Below are 21,256 nucleotides of genomic sequence, written 5' to 3'. Positions count from 1 at the left end.
CATTTCAACAAATTACATAGGCCGATTGACAAAGGTGGGCTAGGCCTACCCAAAATTTGTTTTATTATTATGCGTTTGGTCTCAGGCATTTGGCTCATTGGTCACTTCCACCTGAGAGAGCCCCTCCCTGGTTTTCTATTGAACAGGAAGTCCTTGCCCCTATTTCGCCATTGCAAAGCCTTTCTATCAAACTAACCGGAGAAGCTAAGTTACACTCCGTTATCTTGCATTTGCACTCGGTGTGGACAAAAGTGTCCAGATTGTTTAATTCAGACATTTATTTGAATGCTGCATCCAGCATATGGCTGAACCCAAAATTATGTATTGATAAGTCCCCCTTCTGCTGGTCAGAGTGGATTGTGAAGGGGGTTACTTCACTCTGTGAACTATATGAGAGTGGAGAGTTGAGATCCTTTGGTAATTTGACTCAACATTTTGGGATTCCCAGATCTCAGTTTTTTAGGTATTTACAGTTGTGCCACCTGCTCTGTACTATTTTTGGGAGTAGCATACACCCCCCTAAAACGGCAGACACTCTGGGAGTGGTGATTACTGCTTTTGGAAAAGGTCATGAGGCATCATTGCATTACTCCCTGCTAATTCAGAGTCTGGGGGATGGAGCTTTAACCTCTATCAAGAGATTATGGGAGAAATATTTTAATTTGGTATTGGAGGAGGGAGTGTGGGCTGGGATTTCTAAAAAACGTCAAGTCTGTATCTAGAGATGCAAGGGTGCAACTTATACAATTCAAGATTCTACATAGATTCTATTGGACCCCCTCTAGATTGTATAGGCTTGGTCTTAAAGACACACCCACCCGCTGGCGTTGCCAATCGGAGGATGGGGACACAACCCATGTTTTTTGTGTTGCGCTGAGATTCAGGAATTGTGGTTGAAGGTACAGAGTTTTGTGTGTGACGTGTTGGGCATTCGGATTTCGTTTTACTCCAGACTCTGTGTTTTGGGTGATGGGGCGGTCATCGATGTAGGTGACAAATACATAAAATATTGGGTCCTCACCAGTGCGATGATAGGCAGGCAGATTGTTTTAAGGGGTTGGATGTTGGTGGGAGCACCATCAATTCAGGAGTGGTGCGAGGAGATGGGAAGGGTGGCAGCCTTCGAAGAGGTAACATGTAGAAGGCTGGGGATATGGGATTCTTTTAATGGGAAATGGGGTATTTATTTAATGTTTTTGGGGGGCTCTCGGAGTGGGACTGTGGAGAGAGAGGCATTGTTTTTGAATTGTATGTTTATTGTGTGTGTGTGTGTGTTTTTTTTTTAATTCTCTATATGTGTGTACTTTTATGTAAGACCACTGGGATTTTAGTTTGGGGTTGGGTGGGGTTCTTGATTGGGGAGGGGTAGTAGTGGGATTTAAATGTTGATTCAATGTAGATATGTTTTGTTTCTCTTTGTCTTTGAAGAATCAATAAAAAATGTTAATCACAAAAAAAGTTTCTGTCTCAGACAATGCAAGTAAACTTTGAAGTTAAAATTGTAGACCTAAAATAAAACTAGACTAAAAACAAATGTGATTATCTCAGAGAACTGTGAGCGCTTGAAATTCCAATCGCATTGTACTATCCAAATGAGGGATGTTTAAGCGAATATAGAAAGGCCAATCATGAACCTGTTTAAGGAATGTTAAGTCTCATTTTCCAGTGCAACAGTGCATTATGTGAGCACTCCAAATGAGGTCACCAACCTCCACCTCCGACCATATAGAGCAGCTCATGAAGAGCGCGTTAAGATTACACGCTAGCTGCGACGTACGAAAGTTTAGACAAGGCTTTCGACAGTGAACACAAAATGTCCCGGTTTCATTTTAACATATTTGTAATAGCAAATGTTATTGGTTGTTGTGGGTTCATACATGCAGGTTTTATGACACACAGTGACAGGAGACAAGGAGGAGATGCTTACTCTGTTAACGTGGAGATTAGACAATGGTGGCCATGCAGTTGGATCTGTATCAACTGCTTCAAGCTTTTTCAGCACTTGTTTTGCCGCTGTCGATATGAAGAAAAGCAATCAGATCGCCTCAGATTCAGTTTATGCGCAGAAATTGCAGAAATTATACAAAATTGCAAGCTACCGCAAAAACAAAATGTGGCGATCGCAAATTCCTGGAGGGACACACATTCCCACTGTGACTTACTAAACTTGTGTTCCGATCTAATATTTAACCTTTCCACTTTTGGCAAATTGCAGGACTATTTTGACATTGTGAAGAACCCAATGGACCTGTCCACAATCAAACGAAAACTTGACACGGGCCAGTACCAAGAGCCGTGGCAGTATGTGGATGACATCTGGCTCATGTTCAACAATGCCTGGCTCTACAACCGCAAGACATCGCGAGTCTACAAGTATTGCTCCAAACTAGCTGAGGTGTTTGAGCAGGAGATTGACCCGGTCATGCAAAGCCTCGGCTACTGTTGTGGGAGAAAGGTATAGCAGAGTGCAGGAGTTTTTGCAAACATTAAATTGTCTACACCAAGAGATTCTAAGATGGTGCCTGTTTTGTAAGCTCAACCTTCTGGCTGATGCAGTAATAAGCTTTATAGTGTAGGTGATCGGGATGGGTCAACAACAGACTAGTCAGTTGGTGAGGTATACAAGTTTATGTAGTTTTTAAAAAAAACTGTTTTTTCATCCACTGTTAGTCATAACATGAATTTTTGTATCAAAACATACATGCAAGAACAGTTTAATCTGAAAACACTATTCATATCTTTTAACAAATACTTGCACCTTTATTTGTGTTTTGCTCTTTGGAAGTCCCTTTGATTTGTTTTCTCCAGCGTAATACTGGCTAATTTTTTTTTTTTTCTCTATCACAGCTTGAGTTCTCACCCCAAACTCTGTGCTGCTATGGGAAGCAGCTATGCACTATACCCCGAGATGCTGCTTACTTTAGTTATCAGAACAGGTAAGGAACTTAAGACCAGGGTCAAAATCAACGGACACACAAGCAAATATAATCTGATTGACTCGCATGAAAGAAACAAAGATTAATAATTAGATAAGCTTGTGAAATAGCTCGAATGTCTTTCCACCTAGCCACATAAAATGATCTGACAGTGTGCTGCTCTTGTTATGCCACCTTTTCCACCAATCAGTCCTAGCCATTGTAATATCCTGTATGTGGAAAAACTCTGGCATTTTAAAGTGTTGTCCTTTTCTTGTAGATATAAATATTTCAAAAATGTACATGCATTTTTTACATTCTAAAAATTAATGTAGGCTATATAATCCTTTTTTCCCCTAAAGTCCATTAATAAATTTAGAGTATAGTAAATTGAACTCTTCTGCTTCAAAAGATCAAGGATTTTTTTTCTTGATGTGACCTCTTTTCTGTCCGTGTATAATGATTTTCAGTTATTGATTTTTCCTTTAATTCATATTTTTCAAAAGGACATCTTTAAAATGCCCCTGTCTGCTTAAATTGTGGCTGCATTGTTTTGTTCATGTTTAATGTGCTCATGTGTCCGTAAGTCCTCCCCCACCCCCTTCCCTGCAATTGATTCTGCTCCTGTTTGCTGTAATGGTTTTGCTCATTTTACGTATAAATGCTAATCCATGCTTTGCTTTGGCTTTCTGCTTGTCTCTGTTGTTGTCTCCCACCTTGATCCATCCATTTCACATCTTGTCTAATGTTTTAATGTCGACCCTTCTTCTCCCCCGTACTTTGATGTTTGTTGTTTCCTCTGTCGCCTGCTTTCATCTGACCAATCATCTGCACTTAAACCTTTCCCTGCTCAAAATCCCTGCTCAAAAATCCTGCATTATGATTGGCTCCTCTGGCGATGACCCTGTCCTACGATTTTCCCCCTTTGGCCTGCATACCCTGCCTTGCCTTGTCCTGCATTGATTGGTGGCTACCTCCTCATTGCCTCTGTGAATGGCTGTGGTGTTGGCGCATGGTGCAGTTCACCAAAATATGGGCTTCTTGCTGACAGGTACCACTTCTGCGAGAAATGTTTCAATGAGATCCAGGGTGAGAGTGTGTCCTTGGGAGATGACCCATCCCAACCTCAGACGTAAGTGACTCCTCTTTCACATTATTTTTAATCCGTGTTATATTTTTTCTTCTCTGTTCAGCTGTTCTAGAAAAACAAGTTTGTCATAGTTGTCTGATGGCTGCCGTATTTTGAAAATGCCATTTCGAATCCCCCATATTTTTCAAATCTTCATCTTTCCTTGCGAAAACTGTGTGAGAAAGTAGTTCATTTCAAAGATTGATTCTGTTAAAAAAAAAAAAAATTTTGGTAGTGTTTTATTGTAAGGGCAGCACAACAATAAATCACTTAACTCAAACAGGTTTTGCCCTTTAGGGTTTTGGAGAATATCTCATTTGATGCTTTCAAGAACAGTTGTCCTATGAAATTGAGCCCTCAAGTAGTGCATCAGAGAATGCATTTAGACGTCATGCATCTTGATTTAATAGTGCTACAATCTGCATATATTTCTAGATCAATCAGCAAGGATCAGTTTGAAAAGAAGAAAAATGACACACTCGACCCTGAGCTGTAAGTTCATATCTTCATGCTTAATTCTGGTTTTGTGCTCTCTGGCTTGCATCTGTTTCATTTGCTGCTTCTGTGATGCATGGAGCAGTATTACTTTAATCTTCCCTTGTATGCACTGTTAAATTTATCTTTGTTTTTGGGCTTTGCAGTTGAGGCTTGTTTAATATTTAAATAGAATTTATAGACATGTTTTCAAAGAAGCCTATAACTACTGCATACTTTGGGCTGCTGTAAAGATTATTGTAAATATTTACTCTACATCTACTTTAGTAAATAATTTATGTAGTCTAATTGCCAAGGAAAATTCTAAGGAGTAATCATTTTTTTTTCTCTCTCTAGATTTGTGGAATGTATGGATTGTGATCGTAAGATGCATCAGATCTGTGTTTTGCACAATGACACTATCTGGCCATCTGGGTGAGTTTCTTGAAATTGAATCCAACAGTCAAATGATTGTGGACTGGGAAGGTATTTCAAACCCCAACATTATTGTGTGTCTTTCTTCTTGTATGTTAATTTATTTTCTTTATTTTAGCTTTGTGTGTGATGGCTGCTTGAAGAAATCCAACAAGACCCGGAAAGAGAATAAATATGCTGCTAAAAGTGAGTAGTCACATTTTCAGAATAGTTGTATTAAAATACACTGTCAAATCTTTGCCCTTTTTTTCTCTTACTGATATTTTAATTTTTAATTACATTAACCACATTTTGTTGGACTCTCAGGGCTTCCACAGACCAAACTAGGCAACTACTTGGAAGGACGGGTTAATGACTATCTGAAACGACAGAATCACCCAGAGTCTGGTGAAGTCTTTATTCGTGTTGTACATGTCTCAGACAAAGTGGTGGAAGTCAAACCAGGCATGAAGTCCAGGTGAGACATCATGGACTAAGACCAAAAACATTTATAATTTTATAACATTAATTTGTTATAACTTTTATCCTTTACATTTATCTGTTGTCATTTTAAGAGCATTTCCTTCAAATAAGTTGTCACATTGTTATTGTTGCTGTGAAGCCATGTTTGTTCACTTTGATGTTTGTGATTATAATTTCATTAAATTAGTTAATTGTAAATCTGTAAAAGAAAAAAAAAAAAAATCAAAAGGTGATACTCCTCCCAGGCAGACTCATCCCTTTGATCGTCTGTTTGGATTTTAATGGATGTTCTTTCCTTTCCCCAGGTTTGTTGATAGTGGAGAGATGGCAGAGTCTTTCCCATACAGAACGAAAGCTTTATTTGCCTTTGAGGATGTTGATGGTGTTGATGTCTGTTTCTTCGGGATGCACGTGCAAGAGTATGGCTCAGACTGTCCACCGCCTAATCAAAGGTCATGCAGTAACCTCTCTTCGTTGATTAGTCATCTAATTTAATTTAATTGTATACTCTTATGTGATGACTTCTTTATCCTTCCTTTAGACGGGTTTACATATCCTACCTTGACAGTGTCCACTTCTTTCAGCCACGCTGTTTGAGAACAGGAGTGTACCATGAGATTCTTATAGGGTACATGGAGTATGCCAAAAAACAAGGGTAAAGTGATGTATACTTTTCTATCCTACTGTTTATCATACTTCAACTGAGACTGACATTTATTACCTATTGAAATTCTTAACTTCAACGTTTGTGAATATTTTTCATAGGTTCACCACAGGACACATCTGGGCCTGCCCTCCTAGTGAAGGAGATGATTATATCTTCCACTGTCACCCTGCAGATCAGAAGATACCAAAGCCCAAGCGGCTGCAGGAGTGGTACAAGAAGATGCTGGATAAAGCCGTAGCAGAGCGTATTGTGCATGACTACAAGGTACATCTTGGACAACACAATGATATTTAACCATATTTTAGTATGAATATTCTACATTTTCAGTGCAGAGAGATCTTCAAATTGATTTAACTTTTTTTTTTTTTTTTTTTTTTTTTTACAGGACATCTTCAAACAAGCAACAGAGGATCGTCTTACCAGCGCTAAAGAACTGCCCTATTTTGAGGGTGATTTTTGGCCTAATGTGCTTGAAGAGAGTATCAAAGAGCTGGAGCAGGAGGAGGAGGAAAGAAAGAGGGAGGAAAACAGCACGTCCAATGAGAGTGTTGATGTTAGTCTTTAAGATCTCACTTATCTCAGGTTTCATTCCTTTTCTAATTGTGCTTGTTTACATAACACTTAATATTTCTATTTGTTTCTCCAGACAACAAAAGGTGATAGCAAAAATGCCAAGAAAAAGAACAATAAAAAAACGAGTAAGAACAAGAGCAGTCTAAGTCGAGCCAACAAAAAGAAGCCAGGGATGCCAAATGTGTCCAATGACCTTTCACAGAAACTGTACGCCACTATGGAAAAGCACAAAGAGGTATGAAGAGGACTTAAACTTGGTTTCACAAAATCACTTGTACTGACATCTAATAGGTTGAAATCAAGAAACTTTTCTGAACATTTAAAATTAACGTTTTATATAAAGCTCTCTCTATAATCAGTTATCGGTGGTATCTTGATCAGTATCTTGGTAAAACTTTCATGTATGCCTAGGCATAGTGTAACCAAAAATGTTTTTGCTTGCAAGGTGTTCTTTGTTATCCGGTTGATCGCTGGGCCCAATTCCAATTCCCTTCCACCCATTGTTGACCTGGATCCTTTGATGGCATGTGATTTAATGGACGGTCGTGATGCCTTCCTAACACTTGCACGGGACAAGCATCTGGAGTTTTCTTCACTACGACGTTCCAAATGGAGCACTATGTGCATGCTGGTGGAATTACACAACCAAAGCCAGGATCGTTTTGTCTATACCTGCAATGAGTGCAAGCACCATGTCGAAACTCGATTCCATTGCACTGTATGTGAGGTAAGGACTATAGAATGAGAGGAATTTTTTATTTATTTTTTAATAGGGATGCACCGATGCAATTTATTCTCTCCCGATCTGATTCCAATACCTGAACTCTCAGTATTAGCCAATCCCGATCCAATACCAGTGGTGTTGTTTTTCTTAATCAGTTTAGAATATCTAAACCTCACTGTGTAGAAATTATTGGGGGTACAATTTTATATGAAAAGAAACAAAAACAACTAACTACACATTATTTTATTATGAAATTGAGAGAGAGAGGGAAAAAAAACGATTACATAAAGTGTGTAGCCTATTAAGAAAAGCTTTATTTTGAAATAGACTCCTGGATAACACAGCAGCAAAATTAATAGTAATTCCAGTGAAAGACTTGTAGAAAAGAAGCCAGTTTTTTTTAATGCATTTTTTTCAGTGTATCTGGACGTAAATGGGTTCAGACCTCTTTTTTTTTTTTTTTTGTTCACATCAGTTGTAATAGGATTTCAGTCCTCTTTTCAATCACGTTTATTTATTTTTTTGGAACTGAGTGAAGTAAAAAAAAGAATGTAATAAAAATAATAATCACATATTAATAATAATAGTACATATTAGAATTGTATTAAACTTTAGTAATGTATTTTAGTTGTAATTTCTTAACTTTAATGGGGGCTTTTATTTTGACACTCCAGGAAGACGGTTACCATAGAGTGTGTGGGCTAATTCACAGTAGTTTAACAGGGTTTCTGCGGGTCTGAAAAAGTCTTAATTCCCCCCTCCCGCAAATTAAGACCTTAAAAAGGTCTTAAATCGGCGCAACAAGTCTTAAATTCACAAGTTCATGACATTAAATGTTGCATGAGGGATTGTGATTGAGATTCTCAAAGCTATCGTATGTCGTCAAGAGACCAAAAAGTGTAATGGACTGCTTTAATGGTTCTATGTCATTTTTGGAGTTTCATGGTAACAGCCATCACTAACAGACAGTATTGGATTTGGATCGGGCTTGTCGGTCCGATACCCGATCCGGTTAAAAACATCAGTATAGGAGCCAATACCAATCCAGGTCATTTTTAAAGATTTGAGAAGATCGGGGGGCCTAGGTAGCTCAGCGAGTAAAGACGCTGACTACCACCCCTGGAGTTCGAATCACAGGGCATGCTGAGTGACTCCAGCCAGGTCTCCTAAGCAACCAAATTGGCCCGGTTGCTAGGGAGGGTAGAGTCACATGGGGTAACCACCTCATGGTCGCTATAATGTGGTTTGCTCTCGGTGGGGCACGTGGTGAGTTGTGCGTGGATGCTGCAGTGGATGGCGTGAAGTCTCCACACATGCTATGTCTCCGCGGTAACGCGCTCAACAAGCCACATGATAAGATGTACGGATTGACGGTCTCCGACATGGAGGCAACTGAGTCACTACGCCACTACGGGGACTTAGAGTGAATTGGGAATTGGGAATTCCAAATTGGGGCGAAAAAGGGGAGGGGAAAAAAAAAAAAAAACTTTTGAGAATATCTCATAACTAAAATCATTACCACTGTTAAAAACTTTGGAGCTGATATATTTATATGGCATGAGCAGACATCTGTGATTTTCCTTGGACAATCCAAAACTGTTTACACACATCCTGAATTATAAAAAAAATTTGCTCCACGAGAAACGGGATGTCTGGTAACCACAGTTATATAAATAGTTGAACGAACTTAACCTGTTGATGCTCATTGACCCCACCCATGGGTTTGACTTTACTTTGCTTAAATGAGTTCACATTTACTATATAGTGTGCTGTTAAAAATTGTTCATAATGTTGACAAATTATACATCTTTATAATATGCCAACATTATTAACACTTTTTTTTGACTAGACTATATTGTATATGTGAACTAATTTAAGCAAAGTGACATCAGTTCTGGGAGGGGGGGCATGCACATCAACAGGGTAATTTATGTGATTTTGGCTAGTACACAATGATCATTTTCCTTTGTCATTTTACAATTATTCTAAACCTCCCTTTCACAGGACTATGACCTCTGCGTCAACTGTTACAACACAAAAGGTCACGAGCACAAGATGGAAAAACTGGGCCTGGGTTTGGATGATGAAAGCAACAGCCAGGCTGCTTCCTCAATGCAGAATCCTGGAGACTCACGTCGTCTCAGTATCCAGAGGTGCATCCAGTCTCTGGTGCATGCTTGCCAGTGCCGCAATGCCAACTGCTCTCTTCCATCTTGCCAGAAAATGAAACGTGTTGTTCAGCATACAAAGGGCTGCAAACGCAAAACAAATGGTGGTTGTCCTATCTGCAAGCAGCTAATTGCACTCTGTTGTTACCATGCAAAACACTGCCAAGAGAACAAGTGCCCTGTGCCATTCTGCCTCAACATCAAGCAGAAATTGCGGCAGCAACAGCTCCAGCACAGGCTACAGCAGGCTCAGATGGTGCGCAGAAGAATGGCCAGCATGCAAAGGACAGGCCTGCAGCTACCAGGAGGCAATGGTGGGCTGCCATCTCCTGGGAGTAATAGTACTACTGGACCCAGCACGCCAACACCCAGCACTCAGCCCCCTACCCCACAGACACCCACTCAGCAATGCCAGCCTCCTGTGCCACAGCCTGGGGTTGGAGGTGTTCCATCTCAGCAGCCACAGCAATTGGCAGGGATGGCGCATCAGTACCAGCAAATGCCTGGAGGTGGTGGGATAATGAACTCCCCACAGCAGCCCTTGATACCACAACAGCAGCAACAACCAACATCAGTTCAGCAGCTTCAGCATCCCAACAACCTTCCTCCATATGTACAAAGACCTCCTGGATCCTCTCAAATTTCCCAGTCCATGGGAAATCCAGGCATTGGGCCGGGCGGCTTCCCTCAACAGCAACAGCCAAACCTAGGACAGCCTGTTATGCCGCAACATCAGCAACCTGGTCCCCCACCTGCTGCAGTAGAAATTGCCATGAAGATTCAACGAGTGGCAGAGACCCAAAGGCAAATGGCTCAGCAGAAGATCCTGCAAAGAAACCAGGGACCAGGGATGATACCTCCACATGGCATGCATCAGGGTCCACAAACTCAAGGCCAGATGGGCATAAACATTCCTGGGTCTGGAATGGTTGGACCTCAGGGAATGCCATCCCAGGCACAAGCGGCAGTGGCTCGAGCTCACATAGAACAGCAGCAGGGAATGATTACAGCAGGCATGCAACAGCAGTCTGGACCTCAGGCTCAGCTCCCTCAAGTCCAGTTGCAGCAAGCCCAGCAAGGAGGACCTCAAGTTCAGGCTCCACAGCAGCAGTGGGTGGGTCCTGGCATGCCTCCTCAGCAGAGACCTGGATTAATGAACCAAATGGGTCTGCAAGGAATGGCTGCACCCCAGCAACACCAGCAGATGGTTGGTCAACAGCAGCAGCAAGGGCATTCAGGTCTAATGGGTATGTTGAGTGGCCAAGGAGGGGCTGCTCCAGCAGGCACTGGCACTGCAAATCATTCTCAGGCTGCCTTACAGGAACTCCTAAGAACCTTAAGATTACCTAGCTCTCCCCATCAGCAACAACAAGTCCTGAATATTCTACGTTCAAATCCTCAGCTCATGGCAACCTTCATCCGGCAACGGGTTCCCAGGTACCTTGGTCGAGGTGGGCCTGGAACAGGAGGTGCAGGTGTTGCAGCAGGACCCGGTGGAGGTCCAGGAGTCATTGATGGCCAGCAATTGAATGTAAATCCTGGGGCAGCTCAGGCAGGTATGCATATGACACAGGGAACTGGCATGCCGATGAATCAGCTGCAGCAGCAGCAGCAACAGCAGCAACAACAACAACAACAACAACAACAACAACAACAGCAGCAGCAACAACAACAGCGGTCTATGATGGGTGGCAGTTTGCAGCAACAACAGCAAATGGTGGCTTTACAACAGCAACAACAGCAGCAACAACAAGGTGTTATGGCCAGTCAGGGCACCAACATGTCTAACATTTCCCCCCAGTTCAGAGAGTTGATGAGGAGGCATTTGCTGCAGCAACAACAACAACAGCAGCAGCAACATGTGGGAAACCATGCTCAGTTTCAGCATCCTCAACCACCTCAGCAGCAGGGCTATCTTGGCCAATCTGGAATGCCTCCACAGCAGCCTGGCCAACCTCAGTCTGGTGGTCTCCAGCAGCAACAAGGAGGTACCCATTCTGGGACACAGCAGAACTATTCTGGGTCTGTGTCCCATCAGCAGGTTGCAGCTCTTCAACAGAGGTTGCAGCACCAGCAACTCCAGATGCAGCAACAGCAGCAGCAGAATGCTATGGCTGGGCTCCCAGCTGCTGATGGAGGTCCTGGAGGTGGTGGTCCCCTCCATCAGCAGCAGATGCAATCTGCTCAAATTGGTTCACAACCCTCAGCCATGCTTTTGCAGCAAAGGCTCCTCCAGCAACAACAGTCACACCGAGGAGCAGGATCTCCTGCTCAGCACAACAATCCCATGAGCCCTCAGCAGCCACAGCAACAAATGTCCCAGTCTCCCCACTTGCAGGGTCAACAGTTGCCCACTTCCCTAAGCAACCAAGTCCGCTCACCCCAGCCATCACCTCGTCCCCAGTCTCAGCCACCAAATTCTTGTCCATCTCCTCGCATGCAGCCCCAGCCATCACCCCATCGCATCTCTCCCCAGACAGGGTCCCCTCACCCAGGCCATCTTCCTCCGCACCACACTGGCATGGTTGCTCCTCCACCTCCACAACAACAGCAGCAGCCATCTCAGCAGCAGCAACAGGCTAATGCTATGGACCAAGGCCCATTTGGAGCAGACCAAAATGCCATGCTTTCACAGCTAGGTGGAATGGGAGTCTTGCATGGGCAAGGGACAAGTGACATGCTCAATAATAACCAAGAAATGGGGACAAACATAAGTCACAACTCTTTAGACTTAATGTAGTGTTGCAGTGCTCCAAGAACTGTACTGATTGCCAGGGGTTGGTTGCAGATTGAATCTAGGGTTTACAATGGATGTCATCAATAGTATTATTATTATTATTTAATATTTTTCTTATGTAATTGAAAATAACTGAACTTCCTATGGGAGATACTACATGTGCAAGTCAACAAATTAAATTAAATGAATGGTAAGTTATTGATGTTAATATACAGTATATTGCCAATTGTGTAAAAAGGGTTTTGGGTTAAAGGATGGGAAATATTTCCTCTTGGTATATGACCAGAATTTTTTGGGGGTTGAAGATGTCTGCCTTTTATAGATATTTTTTAAGATTTTAAAAGTGGCATGAAATTAAAAAGCAAAATGAGTAAACAAAAATGACTGTTTTGTTTTCTTTTTCCTCTAAACAGTCAAGAATATCTGGTCCATTTTGGAGAATATTAGATTTATTCTCACCAATGTAATGATTTTCATAATGGAATTGGTAATAACGGTTATTTATTACTCGGCTTTTTTGGTTGGCTAACAGACATTTTCTTGTTCTTTTGTTTTGAAGTTTATGGCATATGCTATTTGAAACTTCTACAGTTCACAAAGAGTATATTTTTGTTAATGATAGAACCTGACTATAAATGGATGAATATATATATTCTTATTCTACTTTTTGTAATTTTTTTTATTTTTATTTTTTGTTTTTTGAGGATGGGGCTCAAATTAAGATTTGATAGTGTCTGGGAATAAGTAGGTGTTTTTGATGGCTTGTTGCATGGGAAACATCTGTCCTCTTATGCATGTCAGTTTTCCCACCCTCATACACCTTTTCTCATGAATGTCTTCTCACTATGCCCTCAACAATGGAAACATGAAAGTACTGATGACACTACAGGTGTGCTCTCATAGAACAGTGCAGTGATATCTGCTAAGAAGATTGGTGTGGTTGTGGATTTTGCAAATAATCACCTTTAACTATCCTCTGATGCTGTCACACTCTTTCCTCCCTGTCGCCCCGGGAAGGAAGTGTTATTCTGTCTCCCATGAATCTCTAGTGTTCTAAACTTTGGGATTTAAGTGATGTTCTTGTTGTATAAAATAAATTACTGAAAATGGTCTTTGTAAAAATACTAATAATAAAATATATATGTAAATGGAGCTAGATGGACAGATGTTTCCTCTTGATTTAAGCTTGTTTGAGCGGAAGAACTATGGGCAATTTAGTAGGCTCAACCTGAGAGATTTTGATATATAATGGAGTGCAAGTCAGAAAAGCACCAATACGCCTTTGTATGCGTGCTTAATTAAAAGGTTTTCATTAGTGTGTACTTAACCAATTCTGGCCATTATAGTCTCCATCCTGCAGATAAAGTGAGGATGAGACAAGTTGTTTGTATATATATATATAAGTCGGATGGATGGTCTTTATAGTGTTAAATATAAAAACCCATTTCATTCATTATTTATGAAGTTGGTTAAAGGGGTGCTGAATGACCACACAACAGTGGCAATATGGTTTGAAACTTATTTTATAAAAACAAGGATAAAAATACTTGTTTTTATACATAGATATATTAAATTTGTATTTTTTAGATTAAAAACTTGAAGCGACAAAAGTTATTATATTACACTTTTTTTCAAAAATGTGTTAATGCAAAATACACTGCCATATACCATATACATCCCACTTTGAGAAGGTTGAGAAATATGACATTTTGAGGAAATGTCTTTTGCATTCATATATAAGTATATACATTGATCTGCTGTACAAACCATGGCAATTGAAACATTTTCTTTGATCTGTAATTTAATTTTTTTTTTTTTTATTTCTTTATAAAACAGACTGGAAAGGAACCATACAAATTAATGGTTACTTGTTTTGACCACTTTTCTCTTGCTGAGAGGAGCAAAAAACTGTTGCTCTGATTTCAGAATCCGTCATTTGTTTTACTGTTTATTTTTTTAAATTATTGTGGCGGTCAGAATTTTGCCAATTATTTAATTATACATTAAAATGTTTGCACTATTCAAAAATAATTGGCTACCAGCGTGGTTTCAGTACTTATGTTGTAAATGTGAAGCTAGCATTGTCAACCTGATTTTAGAGATGGCTTGAGGTAGATTCTTCAAGTTATTAAATCCATACAGTGCCATGTATCATTGATTAAACTTAATACATTTCTTAATGATACATTTACACCAAAGTTTTATTTATGGCATTATAATACCAGGTTTTCCATTTTAAAGTGCAAATAGCCTGAAAAGCAAAGGTAACCACAGGCATTTTCATAGTTTAACAAATGTATACATGTCACAAGCTGTCATTTTCTGCTAGAGGCATATAAAACAGTTAAGCCCCCATAGATTTTCTAGAGGCTAAATAAACATTCACGTCAATATAGAAAAATATAGCAGTTGTCTTCGGTTCTCCTTGGTTATGTTTGACTAATACAACAAAGAAACAGTCATTAAAGTAAATGTAACATTGAAGACTAATGTGCAAGATGTTGCAAATTCATACTTGGTGAGTTTATGCACAAAAGAGGATTAAGTAAAGTGTTTAAACATGAAAAAATAATAAAAAATAAAATACTGTACAACAAGGTTGTATTAAAGGAATAGTTAACCCAAAAATGAAAATACTCTCATTTCTTTCTTCTGCTGAAGACAAAGATTTTTAGAAGAATATTTCAGGTCTGTAGGTTCTCACAATGCGAGTGAATGGGTGCCAGAATTTTAAAGCTTGAAAACATCCTTTGAAAATGCACATAAAGGCAGCATAAAAGTAATCCATAAAACTCCAGTGGTTTAATCCATGTCTTCTGAAGAAATACGGTAGGTGTGGGTGAGAAACAGATCAATATTTAAGTCCTTTTTTTTAACTATAAATCTCCACTTTCACATTCTTATGTTGTTTTTGGCAATTCGCATTCTTTGTGCATTTCGCCACCAACTGGGCAGTGAGAATTTATAGTGAGAATTTATACTAAAAAAGGACATATCGATCTGTTTCTCACCCACACCTATCATATAGCTTCAGAATACATTTATGCTGCCTTTATGTGCTTTTTGGAGCTTCAAAATGTTGGTACCCATTCACTTGCATTGTAAGGACCTACAGAGCTGAAATATACTTCTAAAAATCTTACAGTTTGTGTTAAGCAGAAAAAAACCCCATCTTGGATGGCATGATAAGTAAAGGATGAGAATTTTCATTTTTTGGGTGAACTATCCCTTTAATGAAACAGTTAACATGAACAATACTTTTACATCATTTTCTTATCTTGTTTAACATTTTATTGTCTTGTTTAACATTTACATTAAAAGTTGTATGACATAAGATTAATGCAATATGAACTAACAAACAATGAACAGTAGTATTTTGATAAATCAAGTTTAATAAATGCTGTCATATATCATTGTTCATCAATAGTTCATGACACCTAATGCATCAAATAATGTTAACAAATAAAACTTTATTGTAAAGTGTTACCAAAAACAAACTGTGCAATAATAAGAAATTAGTTGTTATTAGCAAGCTATAGTGTTGAGAAAATAAAGTGCTGCTTTATTTCATACAAATACATAATTATGCTAAAAGTAGAACATCATTGTGCAGATGTTTTTTTTTCTTTCTTTTTAATACCACAACATTTTTGCTCATGCAGTCTGAAAGAGTGGCACGCTGACAGTAAAAGCTGAAATGCTAAATGTGAAAACAACTTTTTATTGTTGCATTTCAGATATTTCCTTTTTGTTTTACATTTACATTTTTATGCATTTGGCAGACGCTTTTATACAAAGCGACTTACAATGCATTCAAGATCCACAATTTTATTTGTTTATGTGTTCCCTGGGAATCTAACCCATGATCTTGACGTTGCTAGCGCCATGCTTTACCAGGTAACCAACAGTAACCCTGTGGCCTCATGATATTTTAAGTATCACAAATTCTACAGTACTGCACATAATTGTAAGTCAAGATTAGAATACTCTGTGTAAGTACATGTAGATACTAACATGTCTACCAAGTATATCATATTCAGTATATACATACATTTAACGTGTATATTTATGGAAACATATATGACAGCTTGTCTTTAAGATTATTTAATTGTGCTAATTAATATTTTGTACAAGCACTGTTAATATGCAAGTACATGGGCACATCAAATGGAGTTCATCTTGGTTAGATGAATCTCTAAACTTCACTGCACAACACAGACAAATAGAACACCATATTACATACCAGCATCAGAGAACTGGCAATAACTTGTTTTATGGATAATATGACTATGCCTATCATTGAGAATTTCAAGATCTTGTCAAACTCTCACATTATTTGGTAATTTAATAGCATTAAATGATAGACTTTTCTGTGATCTGAACACAATCCTGAAAGCATTTTGGAGGGTTTAATAGTGCAAATATGTCTATGATGCTAAATATTTTTATATTCGCTGAACAGATAGGCTTTTCTTACTAAAACATTGCCGGAAGCCATGCAACAACATAATAAAAAAACACTGCTAAAAAGGACGTACCAACTGTCTTTCACTCTCACCATCTTCACCTCACCTTCTTGTCATTTTAGAAATCGAGCTCCAAGCTCCTGAAGAAGCCCCTTGCAACCAAGGCCTCTCTAAAAGTCACTGTTAGTGAGTTGATGGAGATATCAGTCACAGTTACCTCCTCTGGGCCCATAACTGGACTCCAGTGCTCTGACAAAGGAGATACAGTTGTTTCCTCTAAATCAGTGGTTGGACTCCAGCCTCCTGTCCTGATATGCTCTGAGACAGAGAGAGAACCTTTTGTACATATTCTCACATTGCTCATATGAATTCAATGTCAAATAATCGTGATTATGAACAGTCAAGCATTGTATGGGATACTGTTTGAGGCAATGAAATTGAAGTAACAAAGCATGCATTTAAGACCCTATGAAACTGCTTGACGTGTGCAGTTTTCTATCCTGTATAAATGTATTTACTATTGAAACAGGAAGTTGCTGTAAGAAGGGCTCGTCCTTTTTATGTAAAATTGGGTTTACATCACACTCACAGTCATATGCGTGATTTACTACTTGCTATTGCTAACAAAAAGTAGGGGGACAAAATAAATGTGCAAGATGAGTCATCAATATTTGTGGTCCTTTTCCCAGAAGAAAAAGACTGTTAAATATGTATATCTGCTAAAAGTAACATCTTTTAACTTTAAGGAGAACACTAGCATACTGATTTCCTAAAAGCTAACAGAAATGGACTAAAACCCACACAAACTCCAGCTTTGATTTCATTTGATTTATCAAACAACAAATAAGTAGATGTTCCTAACATTTTCAGGTCTGGCAGTCACCTACAGTATATCATGGTTCTACTCAAGTAGATAGAAAAGAGATTTACTTGCTGTACTGGTTTCGTGCAAGAAAGAGCATTGCAATCCTGATATCAAATTAGGTCAAAGTGAGGACTATATTTGCCCTCTGACCAACTAACATACGTACTGTTTAAAGTGTTGCTGCCAGTTTTAGTCCCTTCCTGTCTTGTGTCTTCCTCCTCCTCCTCTTCCATAACCCCCTCGTCATCTTCATCTTCCCTTCTATCCCATTCTTCCTCTGAAGTCTCTCTGGATGCTTTCTTCTTTCTCTTGTGTTGGGTTAATCCGTGATATATGCATGTCCCTGTGGAGTGGAACCTCTCATCCACAACGCTGAATTGTGGGGCAAGCGATCGTGTCACTGAGAGAGGCAGTTGTGCAGACGAACTCTCTGTACCTTGATGTGCACTGCGTAGATCCATTGGGTAAATGTTCCTCTTTGATAGAGGAATATGTGGGTAGACAATACATTAAAGACAATGTTTACAAAGGTAACTATCACAGGAATGAGGAATAGTCTTTACCTGCAAGAGCAGTCGTTTTGGTTTTGGCCCTCTTTTACGCCAGCCCAATGATCTGTCTTTTTGTTCTCTGTTTAAAATGAGAAATAATGAGGAAAAAGCAGTTGGGACAGTTTCAGACACTAGTAGTTAAAAGGGAAAGAATGGAAATGTATTGTTAAGGAAGTGCACTTTTATATATATATATATATAATTGCTCACTTCTCCTCGTAGGCTAAAACCAGTCGAGGGTCTAGGATGTGCTCTTCTGGCTCCCATGTGCAGTACCTAAGACATCAAAAATTAAACAAGTCACATGTGCATATTTAATTACACAAATGGTAATTGTGGTAAAATTATAATAAATTACAGTTTATGAATATAGAAAATGAAGTTTAATTCTGTGGTTGTACACTTTCTGATTTTAATTTTTTTTTATTTATTTGTTTATTTATTTTACAACTTTTTTAATACTTACTTTGGAGGCCAGCCCTTCCACTTCAACAAATACTCTACATGTCCCTTAAACGTGAAAAAAGAAAGAAAAGAAAAGAAAAAGATTATTATGTTTCTTTCGATGACGCATTTCTCCAGTTTTCTTTTTTTAAATAAGATTATGTAATGGGATTCTGACATCATAAAAAAGATGACCCCTAAACTGTTAGTCCCTCCTTTTTATTTTAATAAACTTATAATTTACATATTTTCATAAGAGAGGATGAGAGTAACATTGTATTTTTTTGCCACCCGTTATTCTGAGTTGAATGCATGTTTTAATATGATTGCAAAACAATTAAGAGCTATGTGAACTATAGTGCTTTAGACAGAAGGCTGTGTCCTTTACCATAGTTATTGAAGCCCAATGGAAAATATAACTGCGTAGTCTACCTCTCTCTCATCACCACAATATTCCAAAGCGTGGCGTGCGATACGCGTCCACAAAGATTATTTAGACTTCAAACACACTTTCACGCTGTTCTAAACGGGACGTGTCGTGTGTGTCCCGCCCCTATAACATGTGCGACTTGAGACCACAATAAAGTTGGCATGACGTTTGATCTTTAATTTTTGTTGAAAATTCAGCCTACTTCAATATCATTCACAGGTTGGTATAATGGCTTAAAATTGGGTTTATCTGAATTGAATTAGATAATGATAAGGATGTGATTACACATCTCACTTTATTTATTTTAGTCCGCCTTGACGTATTGCAACGCAAATGTGTTGTTCAGTCGCTGAAACAAAATAGGGACCGTCTACAAAGTATTGATATGACTCTGTCATTGAAAAGACAATTCAAAAAGAAGGGTAATGTGCACCAAGATGCATGAAACGCATCTATACGTATTTTCAAAATCACATATAAATGTGGGTCCTTCAACAGAGAATAAATACTATTCACACCTTCAAATTAGAAAATGATGTCAAATATAGATTTTATATATATTTAATCCAATCTAATGGATGTTCGCTGCCACCTAGAGGGACAATTTGGAGTTGATTTTACTCTCAAGGTTGATTTAATATTTTGAGAAAATTGTTAAAAAAATATAAACTTTATGAAGAAGTCCAAACAAAATCCTAAAGGGTGTGCATATTAACAACAACAACAAAATTCTCAGGGATAATGCTGAATCCTCTCAGATTCAGCCCAGTCCAGCGCACGAGCTCCTCTGTTATGGACAGCACACCACTTAAATTTAGCTTAATGTGCTCCAGGACTACATGCACCAGGAGGGCCGTAGCTAGTGGGGTGAAAGGTGGTAATGATTCTAGGGGCCCAAAGGTATGGAGTGTCCCACAAAGAATTCTAAACTATTTTTTTACTAGGAAAGGGGACCTGAGCAACATACAGTCAGGGGGCCCAGGTTACCTTGCTATGGCCCTGTTCACCAGTAAACTCTTGAAACATGTTCTGGGAAATTTCCATAAATCCAGCATTGATTTTTTTACTATTATTTTTATTCATTATACTCTCTGGCACCCACATAAACAAAACCTAAGCATTACTGTTAAAGTATAAATATAAATATAATAAATAAATAAATATAAATAGCCATATATCTGTGCATGTTTCACGCATCTTGTTACACATTTTGAGCCATTCCAATGACGGAGCCATTGCACGTTTTTTCTCCTGGTTGTGTGATTTGTAGACAGTCCCTACTTTGCTCCAGCGACTGTTAAACACATTTATAACATCTATCCGTTGCAATATAACAAGGCGGATTACGACAAACCACGCTGTGTTCTCTCTTCTACATTCTAATGCGATTCAAATAAATATGTTTATGCCATTATGCTCAACGGTTAATAATCTATTTCAGTTTCTCGAGGCTGAATGTCAGACAAACGTCAAGCATCAAGCCAAACTTTATTCCGGCGGGAACGTCACGCATGAGTGCATTGGTTTGCTTTAAATCCAGTGCTGTCAAATCCTCAGTTCAGGCAGACAGAGCTGTCAACAAACACGCAGCTATACACGCATGCACTTACCTTTCTAACTCTTTTCTTAATGATTGATTCCACAGCAAAGACTTGCTCACCAATTGCTGACAGTTCCATTGCCTAAGTTGTTTCCCTAAAATAATATTTAGAAAAAGGGTTTTTAAGAAAGCCTTGTACTTTCTCTTGTTGTCGTTTAAGTAACTATTAAACGTAAATCCCACTGCCTGTTAAAATAGCTGTCTTCTCTTCCTGCACACCTTCCCTCTCTTCCGCTGCCGTGTTTACAATTCAATATTTCATGCTTTGCACTGCTCCATTTCCTTGTACTAGATCTGAGTGCTGACTTTTTAAATCTGCGACACATCTGCAGAGCGCGCAGCGCGCCCCCGTGCGTCACAAAGCGGTCTGACTCGCTCCCGCCACACAAATAGGCCTACCAGTACAGTTATGTTTAGAGCAGAGTTGATATGGCTTTACTATTAAACTTCCCATTTAAATTTTCCTTTTGCAATCCAAAAAATAAAAAATAAAAGCGACTGGCTTTACTTGCTCCTTTGCAATATCTATCCATTGTTTTTCTGTAATTGTACAAGCAACTGAGATTTTAACACCTCTACTTGCACACAAAATGTAAACGTAACACTACACTGTGTA

The 21,256-nt window shown here is 39.0% G+C and overlaps 2 protein-coding genes across 9 annotated transcripts in view; one reads left to right on the top strand and one right to left on the bottom strand.

Moving 5' to 3' along the window:
* The window catches only part of ep300a (E1A binding protein p300 a), a 37,667-nt gene extending 24,231 nt beyond the window's left edge, over positions 1-13,436 (top strand). For all 7 annotated transcript variants that reach the window (XM_051673796.1, XM_051673795.1, XM_051673793.1 and 4 more), the window contains exons 18-31: positions 2,216-2,455; positions 2,848-2,936; positions 3,967-4,047; positions 4,480-4,536; positions 4,876-4,953; positions 5,072-5,139; positions 5,260-5,410; positions 5,721-5,867; positions 5,957-6,070; positions 6,181-6,346; positions 6,468-6,635; positions 6,729-6,890; positions 7,101-7,382; positions 9,384-13,436. In XM_051673796.1, the coding sequence (XP_051529756.1) occupies positions 2,216-2,455; positions 2,848-2,936; positions 3,967-4,047; positions 4,480-4,536; positions 4,876-4,953; positions 5,072-5,139; positions 5,260-5,410; positions 5,721-5,867; positions 5,957-6,070; positions 6,181-6,346; positions 6,468-6,635; positions 6,729-6,890; positions 7,101-7,382; positions 9,384-12,287 (4,707 nt within the window). In that variant the 3' untranslated portion in view covers positions 12,288-13,436. The remainder of the gene's footprint in view (positions 1-2,215; positions 2,456-2,847; positions 2,937-3,966; positions 4,048-4,479; positions 4,537-4,875; positions 4,954-5,071; positions 5,140-5,259; positions 5,411-5,720; positions 5,868-5,956; positions 6,071-6,180; positions 6,347-6,467; positions 6,636-6,728; positions 6,891-7,100; positions 7,383-9,383) is intronic.
* A 645-nt stretch (positions 13,437-14,081) lies between these two features.
* Positions 14,082-20,970, bottom strand: cbx7b (chromobox homolog 7b). 2 transcript variants are annotated; one of them, XM_051673802.1, is made up of 7 exons: positions 20,827-20,961; positions 20,651-20,735; positions 18,633-18,676; positions 18,377-18,442; positions 18,179-18,245; positions 17,782-18,091; positions 14,082-17,068 (listed from the first exon to the last, which is right to left on the bottom strand). In XM_051673802.1, the coding sequence occupies exons 2-7, from the start codon at positions 20,717-20,719 to the stop codon at positions 16,869-16,871; spliced, it is 756 nt and encodes a 251-aa protein (XP_051529762.1). In that variant the 5' UTR covers positions 20,720-20,735; positions 20,827-20,961; the 3' UTR covers positions 14,082-16,868. The 2 variants fall into 2 exon arrangements, with proteins under 2 accessions (XP_051529762.1, XP_051529761.1); XM_051673801.1 differs by having other exon boundaries at positions 20,651-20,970.
* Between the last annotated feature and the right edge of the window lie 286 nt (positions 20,971-21,256).

The sequence above is a fragment of the Myxocyprinus asiaticus genome, chromosome 36, assembly GCF_019703515.2.
Source record: "Myxocyprinus asiaticus isolate MX2 ecotype Aquarium Trade chromosome 36, UBuf_Myxa_2, whole genome shotgun sequence".
NCBI classification, from domain to species: Eukaryota; Metazoa; Chordata; class Actinopteri; order Cypriniformes; family Catostomidae; genus Myxocyprinus; species Myxocyprinus asiaticus.
Note: the sequence above shows the minus strand (reverse complement) of the source record. Positions and strands in the feature narration are given on the sequence as shown.